Raw genomic sequence first — 16,197 nt, forward strand, 5'->3', positions numbered from 1 at the left:
GAAAGGTACCCATCAAAAGTCCAACAGTGATCTGAGAACTGAGTACAATTCTGTAACCATCAACTACGGTAAAAAAAAATGATAATAATTTGCAGAAAAATAAGTATATGTCACAGTCGGCTGTGGTTTTGGACCCAAGTGTGGGGGTGGGGGGGGGGGGGGCAGAGCGAGGAGGCCGAGGTAAAGTCCCCCCAAAAAAAGGGTTTTATTTAATTAAACAAAAACAAGGTGGTGCACAACATGCCGACAAAAAAACAACGAAGTCCTTAATCCAAACAAACTCAAGTGGCATGACGAGAAACTAGCAAAACATGGGAGAAACGACAAAACTTGGAAAGACAATGGACAAACACAACAGACTAAATACACCGACACTAATGAGACACACCTGGGGAACACAATAGGCTGAGGGCACCGATTGGTCAGACACACTGCGAAGGGAAGAAACACAGGTGGACGTGATCAGAAATAATGAGACAAGGGGAGAAATTAGGAACACATGACAAAAAACAACCATAGACAAAAACAACAAACATACCCATAATAAACAAAAGCCAACCCCTACAAAACCCAAAGCTAACAGTAAGAACCGGTTTTCAATTTCCATCCCGAACTGGTGGCAAAATCATGTTAATTAGGAATAATAGAATGTATTATGTTTTTGCAAGAAGGGGAGGGGTACTTCCTCAGGGGAACGTCTGATTAAGCAGGAGGACAAAAACTGCTGCAAACCGCCAGCTTTTTGTTCTTCATGCTGCTCACGTACAGATGACAACTACGCTAAATGGAAAGGCGAGTAAAATAATTATTTTCAAACTTTACTTTGCTGTGAATTTTTTTTTTTTATGTAACTGTATTTGAATACATTTATGATGGAATAGTTAAACTTTTACTTTACGATACAATATTTGAGAGCGAGTATCTGTACTATTTACTCCACTACTTCTGTACTTGTGTTTACATTACATGCTACAATATAGGGCTGAGTTTTTAAAAATGATAATCTAATAATCGATATCCAATTGATTTTTCCTTTTCGAGCCCGATATCAATTCATAAAACCATGAATCGATTATTTTAATATCTCTTTTTTCCCATAAATTTATAAGAAAATAGAATTTTAAAGGCTTTTTTTTTGTCAATCTTGAAATTGAAAAGTATTTTCTTACATTTATAAAAGACCTGGCTTATTGCACTTTAAGGCAACTAAGAATATTTTTAATTCATTATTACAATTATTGAATTAGATTTATGAAAATATTTTCACATCAATGTATGTTTAACACTTAAGTGATTATAACACGTGTTACTTTTATTAATGAACAAAATAATTTAACCAGTTACTTACTGCCTACGCAAATTCAAAAAAATATTTTTTTTTAATTATTTTTTTGGAGAGCTCAGTATTGTTCATTCGGTAATTTTACCGATTTGACATGTCATCATCATTGCTCTCTCCTTTTTTTTTCCCTCAACCTAGCTAAAGAAATAATAATTTAAAAGGTCTTATACTTCCCGATGATGTGTGTGTGAGATGCCTTTGCCAATCCTAACCATTGGTTATATTGTTGCAGTGCCATGGAAAAGCCATATGACCCGGAGGTCAAGCTCAAGGTGAGCAAGGAAAGCCCCTCACCTGCATCCATCACTGTGGCAAGAGGACAGTGGCCCAACAAAAGGGAGTTCATCCTTGCAGTTGCCGGAGAAATCATTGGACTTGGAAATGTGTGGCGGTTCCCTTACCTGTGCTACAAGAATGGAGGCGGTGAGTTGGGAAAAACAAGATGATCATTCATGAAGAAAGCACGTGGACCGGGGTTCGGGCTCAAGCATTTACATGATTTCGAAGCCTCACTTTATAAACCTGGTTATTTTTTTAAGCATTCAAATTTGTCATTGGAATGAATGGCGGGCGACCAGGGGTCCAAATCCCCCCATAGGAATGAATAACGGACAGTGATTTAACTTTTCATTGTAAGAGCTGACTTCTGTCTGTTGTGAATTTACCATTGTTGTCCTTATCATAGTTAACAACTGCTTTTGTGTTGAATATATAAAAATGTATCCTCTTTGTTTCCCCCGACCAGGAGTGTTTTTGATCCCTTATGTAGTCTTCGTCTTTACTTGCGGCATCCCTCTGTTTCTGCTGGAGGTCGCTCTTGGCCAGTACACCAAGCAGGGCGTCATTACCGGCTGGAAGCAAATCTGTCCCCTCTTTGGAGGTAAAAATACACTCTGTAGTGGCAACATTTTGTGGAGCTGCATAAACTAATAACACCAAATACAAGAGCTGTGAGAAAAGAGTATTTCATTCTATGTTGCGAGGTTTTCATTTCACGTTTGTGTTGTCAACGTCATTGCTTTTTCTGCGACTACTCCAATCTAATGATAGTACAGTATGATGTCATGATTTTGGAATTTACAGGTCAATATTTTCTCTCTTTCAAATCTTTTAGGGATTGGCTATGGAACTCTGGTTGTAGTATTATACTTCAGCATCTATTACGTCATCATATTGGTGTGGGCATTCTTGTACCTTTTCTCTTCCTTCAGCTCTCAGCTTCCGTGGGCAAGCTGTGGAAACAGCTGGAACACAGGTATGTTAAAAAATTTTTTTAATAATTAACGTGGGGGGGGGGGGGCGATTTTTTTTATCATTACACACTGTAGCTCAAACAAATTGTGTAAAATGAAGGAATAATAAGACCTCAGAGTTTCATTGTTCTGCCTCATTTTCGTGAATGAGGGATTTTGATGAGAACACCAAAGGCACTTTATACTGATATTGAACTGGTAGTGAAAATGTGTGAAAAATATATGATTTTATTTTCATATTAGTATATCATCACTTAACCTTGAAATCAGAGACAAAAGAGGATTAAAAAAATCTATGCACATGGTACTCTTTGCATATGTTTGTATAGAAACATATGGAAACACTTCTCTTTTTCAGATTCAATTTATTGGCAGAGTTTTAACGTGGGGGGCGGGGCTTTAAACGAGAGCACGCCTTTCAGCTTTTCAGGAGTTTGAGGACAGCACGCCCTCTGTTGGCTAAAGGCAATACTCATGGATCCAAGTTCACCAGGAACTCCTAAACTGCCTGTGTTTTTTTTCTACATATAACCTTGTGGCGTCAGTGTTAATGTTTCTGTAGTAAACCAGTTAGCACGTTAGCTAAATTAGCATGACATGATGCATAAAGTAATTTCAAACATGGTGGTTTTAACGCCTCAAGTAGCATATATAACCTCATATAACCTTGTGGCTTACAGGCGGCAATCAGTGATACGTATGTGGTAGATTCTCTGGAGTTGATGAAATGAAATATATTAGTGCACAGCTTATAATGCGCTGTTTGCTGACTGTCTTTGCAACAGAGTCGTGTGTGGAGTTTGAAGGAATTGTATGATTACTATTTTAAGTGTAATCTTTGCGTGTTCAAAATCATTGTATCCGAGATCTGATGAACAAGGTTCCTTGCAAGGATTTATTTAAAAGCTTCCAAAGACACCGTTAAGACACCACATCTGAATGCAACGTGATGACCTCAAGAGTGTGACAATTGTATGAACATCGACTCATTTATACAAAAAAGATAAAAGGTTCCTCCTCCTGGCTCTTGATTGAACAAAGGGCAGACATGTCGACTCCTAGTGACCAAATGTGTGATGTTATTAGTAAACAGATATTTTCATACAGACATGTCAACTCCAGGTTTAACAAAGGTGTAATGTTATTAGTAAACAGACATTTACATTCAGTTCCCCTTCTTGACTGGGGGAGAAATGCAATTAGGATCTAACCCCAGACTTTTAGACTCCAATGCCAAAAGGCTCTAAATAACATCATGCACATTCCTATCTTCAATAGCTTTGAGGGTGAGAGGATAAACTAAAGTTCACAAAATCATTATTCCACTGTATTATTTTAAACACTCATGATTATATCACATTGATATGCCTATAAGTAAACTCAAAAACAGTAAAACATCAAATTGAAAATATTAAATGTCTTCAGTCCTACCATTGAACTTCTATAAGTTCAAAAACCGGACATTTAATCCCACAATAGTCTAGAGAGAAAGTCCAGCGCGAATCTTGATCGTCGCAAAAATGAAGCAATGTTTATGTGTGGAGTTTAGAAATAAGAATAGCAGGTGAGAGAGAGAAAGATAGAGGGGCTTAGCAGTCAGAATTCATTGATTCATTAAAAAAATTCAGTGGAAGGGGCATAATAAATGTAAGGCATAACACTATGTGATGTGGTTAAGTGTCACGACGCAATAGCAGATGTGTCCGTCCCTCGAAGCCATCTCCTGATGAAGGTCTTGTTGAATGAAAAGTGCGTTCGACAGTTGGTCAATTTTTTTAAAAAAGAGGCGTTTGTCAGCCTTTTTCCGAACCCTGGCTCACTGCCAGAGATCGCAGGAAAGGTCACGGGACTTCATTCCCAGTGTGACTCAATCCTTGTGAATTGATGAAAAGGGGATTTGAGTGATTTCCCCCTTTCAAACAGCAGATTGACACTTGATCAGCTTTTCCAACTGTGTCAATCCGTGCCCAGGGAAAAGGCACTCCAATGAATCTTCTTTCAGCGACCTCCTCCTTGTCCTTGGGCAGCTTGTCAGGTAGACACTGGAACCGGGTGTGGTGGGATCCGTTAGATGACTCCAATTGGTGTGGACTCAGATCAGCAGCTTAGTCAACCCCCTCAGTCGGAGTCAATTGATGTGATTTGATGAGCCTGGGACCTCTTGGCTCACATGTGGTGGATGTGGCCCCCACCATTATGATCAGCAAACCAATCTGTGTGCAAAATCATTTTCATTTAGTCACTCATAACATACATAGTCTTCATTCTTTACTTTGAAAAGAGCACCTGGTATTTTTTAGCAAATGTTAATTGTTTCTATATCTGTAGGTCCTGAAACATGCTGTTGGACACGGAAAAAGTTATTTTTGTTGTGGCATTCAAACAGAATCCGTTTAATGACATTTGTACATTCAATGGCATAATAATGAAAGTCTTGTTGCCATTGAAACTTTATGAGGCCAATTGTTTAATATTTCTATTTTTCTTTAATGTCCTTGAGATCAGAGATAATATACTAAATCAAATATGTTTTAATCTCAATGCCTTTTCTATATCTTATGAAGTTTTGTTTTTTCAAGTGGGTTTGTCTGATCCAATCTTCCTAGGAAACCCTTATGATGGTAGATAATGATTAATCAAATATTTTACCATGATATTTACTGTTGTAGATTTTAGCATAAATGTGCTCTTTGTCGTACATCAAATTTCTGTATTTTTAATGCTGGTTTCTTATTATAGCAGTGTAAATCATTTAAAAACAACATCATCTTAACTCAGAACTATTCATGTCCGGCCGGGCCATGAACAGTCTGAGAAGAGATTTATACTCATACCTTAAATAAACACTGCAGTTCATTTTTAACAACTTGTCTCATGAAAAAATGTCACCCAGGTGTGTCAATGTTCCTTCCACACCTAAATGGCATATTCCATGGGCTCTAGAAATTATACTTTTCAATCGTTTCTGAGATGGAACATACTTACCGTATTTCTGCTATAAGGGTCGTCTTTTGTCATCTTTGTAGAACTTACTTTTCCTCCCATGGTCAAAACCTCCAATTCTCCGCTCCATTCTTTGCCTGTAAATTCCTCACACCAAACTTCATTCTCACATCAGACTTCCTTTTGATACACCGACAGACCAGTCATTCTCACATCAGACAGACCAATCATTCTCACATCAGACTTCCTTTTCAACAAACTCAGACAGACCAATCATTCCCCCATCTGATAAAGATCAATTTTGATCATTTCAGACCTGAATGTGAAAACTGCAGCCGCTTCCAAATTGCTGCTTCAAAGAGGAAAAACAGACACCTTGTGTCCTGTAGATTAAAAAACAACCAAATTGTGACAATTTGGCCAACACCAGAACTATAAAAAGATCTCCAGCTGAGCTAGCCATGAGCCATAAAAACAAAAGCCTTTGAGGCAAGAGTTTGTAATGTAAATTTGAATCCTGTTCAGGCAACTTAAAGTGAAAAAAACAACTCAAGCAGATGTAAATTAAGATACTGCAGCGGAGGACTTTTAGGGTCAGGAAGAGAAGAATTATTATTATTATTATTATTATTTTTTTTTTTTTAAAACAACCCCATTAATCTATTGCAGGTCACAAATCTTCCAAATATCTGCCATCTCAACTAGTAAAAGAAACGAGTTATAATCAGAAAAACAAAACAAAATCCCTACTTTAAACCAACCAAAAAGTATTCTTAAAATGCTAACTAACCTCACCTCTTCTACAGAGTAGTGGGGGCTTGTAAAAACACAGCAGGGAACTTTGCCTTTGTGCATTCCCCGTGGAATCCAAAGATCAGTGCTGTTGAGCTTAATCAAAATTAAAAATTTAACCAGCAAATTTGCCGTAAGTGTTCCATATCTGAGTCCACTCTGAGAAGCCAAAGTTATAAAAGAGAAATGGGGAAAAAAAAAATAGAAGGCCAAATTCAACAAGCATCGAACAACGGAAAATATAGTATTTAAGGATTAGAATGAATTTTGTACTACCCTAATTCACATAAGCTGTTCTCAATTTCCAAAACTGCGTTGCTATAGATCACATCTCCTTTCTGACATAGTACAGAGTGCAAATGTCTACAAACAGAATACAACATACGACCTCAGGCACCAAACTCAGATGATTCCAGAACTTTGAGTCCACAACCGGAGTTCATATTCCTTCCTGTCCTTGTCGATAGCAGTTTATGCAGGGCATAGTTCAAAGCGGGCACTGGGCTTTGTGTACTGGAGTTCTCAGGAAAAGTTCATCATGGCAGAATCGATGATAATCCTGTCGGCTCAAAAAGTTGCTGGACATTATGCTCAAACAATGCATAAGAGTCATTGAACAGTCACAGGACGAGCGGATTTACAGTGTACCATCCTTTTTGCAGTCCGTGTGGTCACTTCCCCCCCCGAAAGTGACCATTGTTCAGTTCGCCGTCCACTCTGAATATCAAGCATAGCAGGAGAATGCTGTTCATTCCATTTCCAGCACTTTTCGGTTGAGTCACCCAAGTGAAACACCTTTCAGTCAAAGATTGAACCTGCCTGAAACATTTATACACTCGGAACAGACAGAGGGAGATGAGATCATAGCAAGAGAACACTGCTTGTTGTCATTCAATTTCCAAGAAAATAAAATAAAAAATTCCCCCAAAATCTTTTGTTTTTCAAACTATTTTTAATTGATTCATTTATTTAATTTTGTGGTTTTATTTGAATTTGATCACTACACTATAGCAAGTAGTAGTACTATATTTACGCATATGTCTACCATAGACATCTTCATTATGTGTTACCTCAAATTTAAGAAAATGTGACAGCTGTCACCCTGGCCACTTGGATGGAAGTCCTTTCCAGACTTCTAGAATGGGACTCAGATAAAGACAAAGGTTAAATCATTTTCACACCTACGAATAAGTTATCAGAGATGCAGGGGAAATATAAAAATCAAAAATGAAAAGTCTATTTCAATTAAAATTTGGTTTTATTACTTATTCAACTATATTACACAGATCTGATTTTAAAAATAATATGAGAGTGGCCTGTAGTTAACACCTAGACCTCTATGTCCTTCCGCATAACAGGAACAATTTGATTTAGCCTTAGACGACCCCTGCTATTCACACACACAGACTACAAGTCTCCCAAATGGAGACAATGGAAGAGAGGACTAAACGTATCACACCCCCCTCCCCACAGGAGACAAAAGGAGAGAGAGAGAGGGGGGGGGGCGGAAGAAAAACTTATCCTTCACCTACCATGTCCTTTTTATCTAGTTTAATTTAATTTTAACAGACAACAGTACAAATCACCACCTTCTTAAAACAGCAGCTCACGGCCCCCATCCTTTCAAAATATGCAGATTTCCTGCTACCATTCTTTTTCACCCTTTTTTGAGGACAAAGAAACTGGAGAGAGAGGAAATTTTTTCCACCTCTTTTCCATTGAAATCTACTCTTTTCCTCTTCCTACAAAACGCCATTCATATACATCCTATCTTATCTCGCTCATTTTTGGAGACACAAAATACCTGCCTTCCAACAAACTCAGTCCTTCTTTCACTTACTGTAACTTCAGTTTCCTCTCCCTTGTCATAAAGGCATTGAGGAGAAAAAACACAAAAACAAGAAGAAATCAAATCCCCCCTTTAAACTCACAATTCACACATGCTTCACATATTCATAGTTTCAACAAACACTCACACAACACACACTCCTCAACTTAATTCAGTGGCGTCTCAGTTGTTGAACCACAGACGAACACAAACCTCTCCGAAGTGCGCACTCATTTGTAAAATGCACCGTTTATTCGTCTAATAATAACTTCACCACGTACTTATAGCTCAAATGTCGACTTATTCGCGCACAATCCATCGCAACGTTACGGCTGCGACACAGACAAGTCGCGCACAATTTAAAACAAACAACGAAAAACCGCGTGGCCACAACACACCATGGATCTTAACAAAAAAACAAACGCGTTCACTCAACAATTCATTTCTAAGCCAAGAGCTCTCGCTTGGTTCAAATTTTCCCCGCGGGTCATCTTTCACAGTCAACACTTCATCCAATTTATGTTCCAATTTCTTAACAGATGCGGCTGCCCGCAGCTAACTCATCCTTAGCCTTAAAAACAGATTCGCACGGTAGCATCTTACCAAAAACTCATCTCCTGCGCAAAACTCGTAAGCTGGCAGAGCCGCTAGCTTAGCATCAGTTTCCTCATTCTCAAAATCACTTAACATCGTCATCTGCGCACTAACTTTTCTTCCATTCGAAGAAACTTATAGAAGTGTTTTTCACGGAGGTAATCAGCGTCTGGCGCTGTTAACACAATCAAATTCCACAAACACACCACACTTTACAACGGTGAGAACCAACCACTATCACAATTCGTGCGCATTCATACATTTAAAAGAGTTTCATACTTACGTTGACGCTGTGGTGGAAATGCGTCCAGCATCATGAACTCACTGTTCGCTTAGCGACCAATTCTGACTCTCGACCGGAAGTCTATGCAAACCTCCTTAGTTACGGTCAATTTTTTCCGTCCATAATATGTAGTAATTAGTCGTTTTTAATATTTATAAAGTCAGTGACGTCTCACTTATTATACTACGATATAACAGATCAAAAGTATTCTCATTAATCCCCCCAAAAAAAATATTTTTTTTTTTTTTTTTTTCAGACAAACACAAACAAGACGAAAACGAAACAGATATTAAATACATTTTGCGCGACTTCAACAAATATATCCTGAATCTTCACGGACTTACTTCTCACACAGCAGTACTCCTATATTCGCCGTGGAAATTCAATATCATATGCCGTTTTAGACGGCGGAGCGCTCCTTTCAGCTAAACAAAATTATCCAAAAACAAAAATATCGCGATCTCTCGATTTCTTAGCAATAGCATTCATAAATAATAAAAGCTATGCGTCAACCTGTAGCCCGGAAAAAATACTGCTTTAAGACGATCACAAAGCAGTCTCTTGGCTCCTTCGCAGCGAAAAGTTGTTTCCAACTCTACATGTACTTAACAATTGCCTCAGAAATGCAGGGACTTACAATCTCTAAGATTCCTTTAGAACGAGACTGCCGTGTGTTTCCTGTAATTTTTAATAAAACGCCTGCTTCAGCCCGTTTGCAACAATCCGGCTTAATTGTGCACCATCATCGTAACGTTACGTACCTCATCTGCGCATGTGTCTACCAGCTGAACAAATCTATTCAAGAATCTAACGGTTTCTTAACAGCGGCGAGAAGTCCGCTGCGTCTACCTGTGCCTCTTAGTACCAAATTTATAACAGCGGCGTACGTACGCTGTGTCCATTTATACTTTTTAATATCAAATTTATTCAAGAATCTTTCGACTTCTTAGCAGCGGCGCAACCCGCTGCGTCTGCCTGTGTTTCCCTTTCAGCGAGACAACCAACGTAACGACACTTCCGTAAACAATGCTGTCGTCACCACGTACGTGTACAGTTCGAACACCGTAGTAAAATCCGAAATCAGGGACTTCGTGTCCAACACAACGACTTCAAATTTTACTAACACCTTTTCACACAGATCTCATCACAATGTAATTTTTCAAGACGAATACCAGCTGCAGCGACTCGAAACAGACACAATTCCTCAAACGTGGATAAATGTCCACTCACCGTAATTAATTAGGCGCCTGGAATTGCATCCGTCCGTGAACGCCACAGCTCGCAACGTCGCTCGTCGGGTTCACCAAAATGAAGGAATTGTATGATTACTATTTTAAGTGTAATCTTTGCGTGTTCAAAATCATTGTATCCGAGATCTGATGAACAAGGTTCCTTGCAAGGATTTATTTAAAAGCTTCCAAAGACACCGTTAAGACACCACATCTGAATGCAACGTGATGACCTCAAGAGTGTGACAATTGTATGAACATCGACTCATTTATACAAAAAAGATAAAAGGTTCCTCCTCCTGGCTCTTGATTGAACAAAGGGCAGACATGTCGACTCCTAGTGACCAAATGTGTGATGTTATTAGTAAACAGATATTTTCATACAGACATGTCAACTCCAGGTTTAACAAAGGTGTAATGTTATTAGTAAACAGACATTTACATTCAGTTCCCCTTCTTGACTGGGGGAGAAATGCAATTAGGATCTAACCCCAGACTTTTAGACTCCAATGCCAAAAGGCTCTAAATAACATCATGCACATTCCTATCTTCAATAGCTTTGAGGGTGAGAGGATAAACTAAAGTTCACAAAATCATTATTCCACTGTATTATTTTAAACACTCATGATTATATCACATTGATATGCCTATAAGTAAACTCAAAAACAGTAAAACATCAAATTGAAAATATTAAATGTCTTCAAGTTCAATCAAAGCACCCATGTTCTGAATTGGACTGTGGTAGAAAACACAACAGCGCCTGTGAGGGAATTTTGGGAGTAAGTTTAAACGTTTGAATGAAAATTACAAGAAGAAGGTAGGAAAGTGCCTGATGTTAATGTAAATATGATCCACAGGAGACGAGTGCTGAACCTAACAGCAAGTGCCCATGAGATGGGCGGAGTTCGATGGGAGTTAGCGCTGTTTCTTATTTTTTCCTGGATCGTCTGTTACTTTTGCGTGTGGAAAGGAGTGAAGTCCACAGGAAAGGTAGATTTGAATGACAATCAAGGCCTTGTTTTTAAATTCATGTATTCAATGCACTTTGAATTACCACTTGGTCCGACAGGTTGTGTACTTCACAGCCACATTTCCATACGTAATGTTGGCCGTGCTGCTTGTCCGTGGAGTGACGCTGCCCGGGGCCATAGAGGGCATCAAATTTTACCTCTACCCGGAACCATCTCGCCTCGCTGATCCGCAGGTACGAGCCTCTGACTTGACGTGAAGACAATATTCAGACACTTGAATTTGAAATAAGAATGAATTCCTCGTTGGGATAGAGCTCTATAAGATGGTGCTGTTCTGATTGGATAATAATAAATAAATAAATAAACGTGCTGCCACAACACATGCTACAAATGGAGATAAAAGTCTAATGGAAACAAATGAATACAATTTCATGTTAATTGTAAATGTAGGTCAGTGCTTTTAATAGTGTTTAGGCCATCAGAGAAGGCCTTGAAGGCCATGACTGTATGCCGCCGCAAAAGACAAACTAACTGGGAGTAGATTAGAGGGTTATTTACGTGCATTTTTTGCTGTGTTGTTTTTCACTGATGATGTCCTCGTCTTGCAGGTCTGGATGGACGCTGGCACGCAAGTATTTTATTCCTATGCTATTTGCATCGGCTGTTTGATGGCGCTTGGCAGTTATAACAAGTACAACAATAATTGTTACAAGTAAGTTGGAATCAAAATTGTTATGTCAATATGTGATGTGCACCCGAACAATCTAATGAGACCCATTTCTTGGTCTTCATCAAACATTCTGCCTAACAATAAGAACGAACACATTGCTAGGATACTAAACTTCTTTTCTTCTTCTTTTCTTTGTTGTTCTTTTTAGGGATTGCGTCTACTTGTGCCTCCTGAACAGCGGGACCAGTTTTGTGGCCGGTTTTGCCATCTTCTCGGTTCTTGGCTTCATGGCTTATGAGCAGAACACAGACATATCCAAAGTAGCGGAATCGGGTAAGACGTCACAAACTGCACCTGTGAGGGAATCGGCACGTGTGATGACACACACTCAAACAAAAAGAACCGTTTTCTCGCCGCAGGTCCCGGCCTGGCCTTCATCGCGTACCCTCGAGCCGTGGCCATGATGCCCTTTCCGCAGATTTGGGCCATTTTCTTTTTCATCATGATCATCCTGCTTGGATTGGACAGTGAGGTTGTGCATGTTTCTCATGTTTGTCACATACTGTATGCTAATAGGCAGATGAGAAAAAATCTCAAGAACTGGTGCAATAAAACCACAATATATTACTACTATTATTATTATAATGACAATTATGATATAGTCATCTAACCTGTATACCAAATGGCCAGTTCAGCCACTGACAGGGTATGATTATGTTTGTGCAGCTATAATAACTCATTTGTATAGTACACATCAGGGGCAATTTTTTCTCTATAAAACATTTTTTATCTGTTGTTATTTTATTTAATAATTGGTTAATGATGAGATATATGTGTTGGATGGTTTTCCTTCCTAAAATGGAAAATAATAGTAAGCAAGACAATTTTGGTATTAATGGATAGAATAATTGGTTAATTAATTATAGTTAAATGAATTAAAAATAGTACAGTTCATAAGGGGAGATGGATTGGTCACACTCTTCTGCTTTCTCTCCATGGCGTGTGCACACTCAAGGCCAACAACAAGGCGCTCTAAAGCTACCACGCCACAATTACAAAGAAGATATATAGTTCATATTGTTCACATTTTTTCTGTGTGGCTAACGACTAATAACAATAATCATAACCCACCTCAATGTCAAATTTCAGCCTCATTACTCAATTTCTAATAACTGAATGCATTGAAATCAACAAAGTGCATGGAAATATGTCCAGTGTGTAAAATAAATGTCTCTCCTTCAGTTTGTGTTGCTGGAAGGTCTTGCAACGGGTATTTGTGACCTGAAGCCTTCTTTCTTCTACGTGGGCCACAGACGCAAACTGCTTCTTCTACTCATCACTGTTTTCTGTTTCTTCATCAGCCTCACGATGGTCACCGATGTAAGGAAGAATTGAGATTTCTTTCCTGTGGTTGATTTGTTTGTTCTAAAGGAGCCTCCTGTCACACACGCAGGGAGGATTGTACATCTTTCAGTTGTTTGACTATTACTCCTGCAGCGGGATGACTATGCTTCTGTTTGCGTTACTTCAATCTGTGTGTGTTGGATGGGTTTATGGTCAGTAGATTTTACATTTGAATGTCTCCTGCGCTGTTCACTTGAACTTTCTCACCGTCGTTTTTTTTTCTACGTGACCTCAGGAGCAGATCGTTTCTATGGCAACATCGAGGACATGATTGGATACAGGCCGTTACCGCTGTTTAAACATCTTTTGAAATATGCCACTCCAGTCGTCTGCATGGTAAATAAAAATTCTGGACCCTGTGTGTCCTCGGCATAAAAACTGCCGCATCTTATCGTGGGAGGGCAAGTCTATTTTTACCGTGTTTTAGAATTTGGCAGAAAAGAATCGGTGCACCAAAGATGTTTTCTGTTCGTACTTGACAGTTTGCTGGTAGAAATTAGACTAGACTTTAGACCAGGTGAAACCAGATCCAATTTCTGATTCAGGTGGTATAATGCAATTTTGGTGGATTGGATTCAGACGCAGGCGCACAGATTCTGCACATTGTGTGATATATGTACACCATGTAGACCGCACTTCTCACCTGCACTGAATTTAAAGGGAATGAAAAGAGCTGCTTTGATTGGCTGGGAATAAAGTCTACAAAAACGTCAAAAGGAGGAAAACTGCACTTATGCGCACAGTTAGACTGCTTTTTTGCGCTAGACTTGTGATGAGCACGAAAATAGGGCCCTCAATCTGACTTGCCAGTTTTGAGACAGGGAAAAATAGTTAACTTTGAAGATTTACTTTACTCTCATTCCACCAAGGTTGATTTTAAGGTGGATGAAAATAGCCTGGCCATTCTATCAGAAAACTGCAACTCTAGCTGTGCAGGTTGAAAAGAATGTCTCCAGATTTGTTTCCCCCTTTTTCTGTTCTCTTCAAAAACCAGCATAATCTTCAGTCAGAAAGAAAAAAAATATTTATTTTTTACAAAAACAAAACCCTCAAATCAAATATTACCATTTGCTTACATGTCTTGATAAATTATTCATTGACATTAAGGAGATGATTAATGATCAATCAAATTATCATAAATGCCTCAATTGTTTTTTGATCAAACAATTAATCAACAATCAATTTACAATAAACCAAATTTAACAATTGACCATTATGACCAACCATAACTCGATCAGTCAGATCAGCAAGAAATGACGATGACATAGCAGAAGTTCAAAATGGCGGCTAGTTCTGCATGTCCTCAACCAGCCAAGGCTCCCTACTGTACTTTTTATCTCTATGTTTTTAAGGGAACATTCATCTTCTCTTTGGTCAAATACAAACCTCTGAAGTTCAACAACATCATTGAGTATCCGTGGTGGGGTTATGCTCTGGGCTGGTGGTTCATCCTGTCTTCCACACTCATCGTTCCTTTCTCGATGGTGTACAACCTGATTACCACTCCGGGAACACTTCGACAGGTAAAATGTAGATTAAATTTGTATTGATTACAATAATATTGGTCCTAAAATGGATTCAGTCTCTACAAAACGTTTTTAAAGTAATGGTAAATATTCTTTCTTGCTAGCGGTTCGCCATCCTTTGTACTCCATCGAAGGATCTTCCGTCACCCAAATCGGACAACGAAGGACTTGAAGTGTGCAGCTTGATGCAGAAATCAGACGGCGTGTTGTGAACACTGTGAGACACAATTTATAACACCAAAACTGACATTCCAAGCATGTTTTTTTATATATATAATTAGTCACAGAATCAATGTCTGTTTGTCCATTTCTATCCTCCAATATTTGATGTTTTTTTTAAAATTTCATCCAAACATCGTTTGGAGAAATGAGACAAGCATTTCTCAATAAAGTCATTCCATGTGGAAGGCAATAAAAGATCACGACACGTCATTGAAGTGTGTCACAATAAATCATCTTTGTGTCTGAATTACTACTATCACCACATGTCCACCTCATGTTGCAAGTGGAATTTAATGAAAAGTCAAATATGATTAACACTGTTACTCTGGTTTTGAGTGGGCTTCCCCAGTCCTTCATCACCGGCCCCTGTCACTTTGTAGCGCATATCTGTAGTAACTTGTAAAATATGTTATAATTAGAGTTGTGTTTGGAATTTATGAGAATCCCCATTAGCTTCCACAAAGTGGTCGCTAGTCTTCCTGTGGTCCTCAAATTAATACAAAAGAAACATTCAAATGTTAAAATGACTCTATATAGTGGGGAAAAAAATGCAAAGTAAACCAATAATTAACATATACAACAGTACCAATCAAATAACCACAGATCAGAAATGATAAATGATCTGGCAAAACTTATGATTGAATTCATTGATGAAGAAAACCTTCTTTATTGATCAGCAACAGATACAGCTTCCTGTTCAAAAGTAGTGTTTTGTTGCTCTACGGTTGTTTTTCTTTCATTCATTATTGTTTGGGTTTGCATCAACTGCAATAGACTTGATATCATGCCTACATGCAGACAACAAACATGAATGTATGTATAAATTTGTCCTAGGAAAGTAGAACAGTGTGACCACACTGGTGAGGAGTCACAGCATGGTGCCCCATGTGTGTTTTTGTTTGTTTGTTGTTTAAATAATAATAAAAAATTAAATAAGCTTGCTGAGCTCAAGACATTGTTTCTCTAGTCTGGAATTTCCACAACACAAATAATAATGCAATATATATTTTTTCTTATATTTTTTTAAATACATTATCATGTCATGATGATTTGTGAATTTCATTTCAATATGTATTTTTTATTTGTCATTAATATTTTGTCACTTCTTATATATTCTGCACCCTCCTTCCGTCGTGTATA

The 16,197-nt window shown here is 38.4% G+C and overlaps 1 protein-coding gene across 1 annotated transcript; it reads left to right on the plus strand.

The window, feature by feature from the left end:
* The first annotated feature begins 498 nt into the window (after positions 1 to 498).
* Positions 499 to 15,929, plus strand: LOC144056208 (sodium- and chloride-dependent GABA transporter 2-like). The gene is made up of 17 exons (XM_077572761.1): positions 499 to 792; positions 1,575 to 1,765; positions 2,088 to 2,222; positions 2,457 to 2,597; positions 3,381 to 3,393; positions 8,741 to 8,749; positions 10,981 to 11,043; positions 11,122 to 11,254; positions 11,334 to 11,468; positions 11,844 to 11,947; positions 12,114 to 12,238; positions 12,325 to 12,437; positions 13,148 to 13,285; positions 13,359 to 13,461; positions 13,545 to 13,645; positions 14,662 to 14,832; positions 14,940 to 15,929. Exons 1-17 carry the CDS (start codon positions 785 to 787, stop codon positions 15,045 to 15,047), a joined length of 1,791 nt encoding a protein of 596 aa, XP_077428887.1. The 5' UTR covers positions 499 to 784; the 3' UTR covers positions 15,048 to 15,929.
* Positions 15,930 to 16,197: the final 268 nt, after the last annotated feature.

Source organism: Vanacampus margaritifer, chromosome 8 (genome assembly GCF_051991255.1).
Source record: "Vanacampus margaritifer isolate UIUO_Vmar chromosome 8, RoL_Vmar_1.0, whole genome shotgun sequence".
NCBI classification, from domain to species: domain Eukaryota; kingdom Metazoa; phylum Chordata; class Actinopteri; order Syngnathiformes; family Syngnathidae; genus Vanacampus; species Vanacampus margaritifer.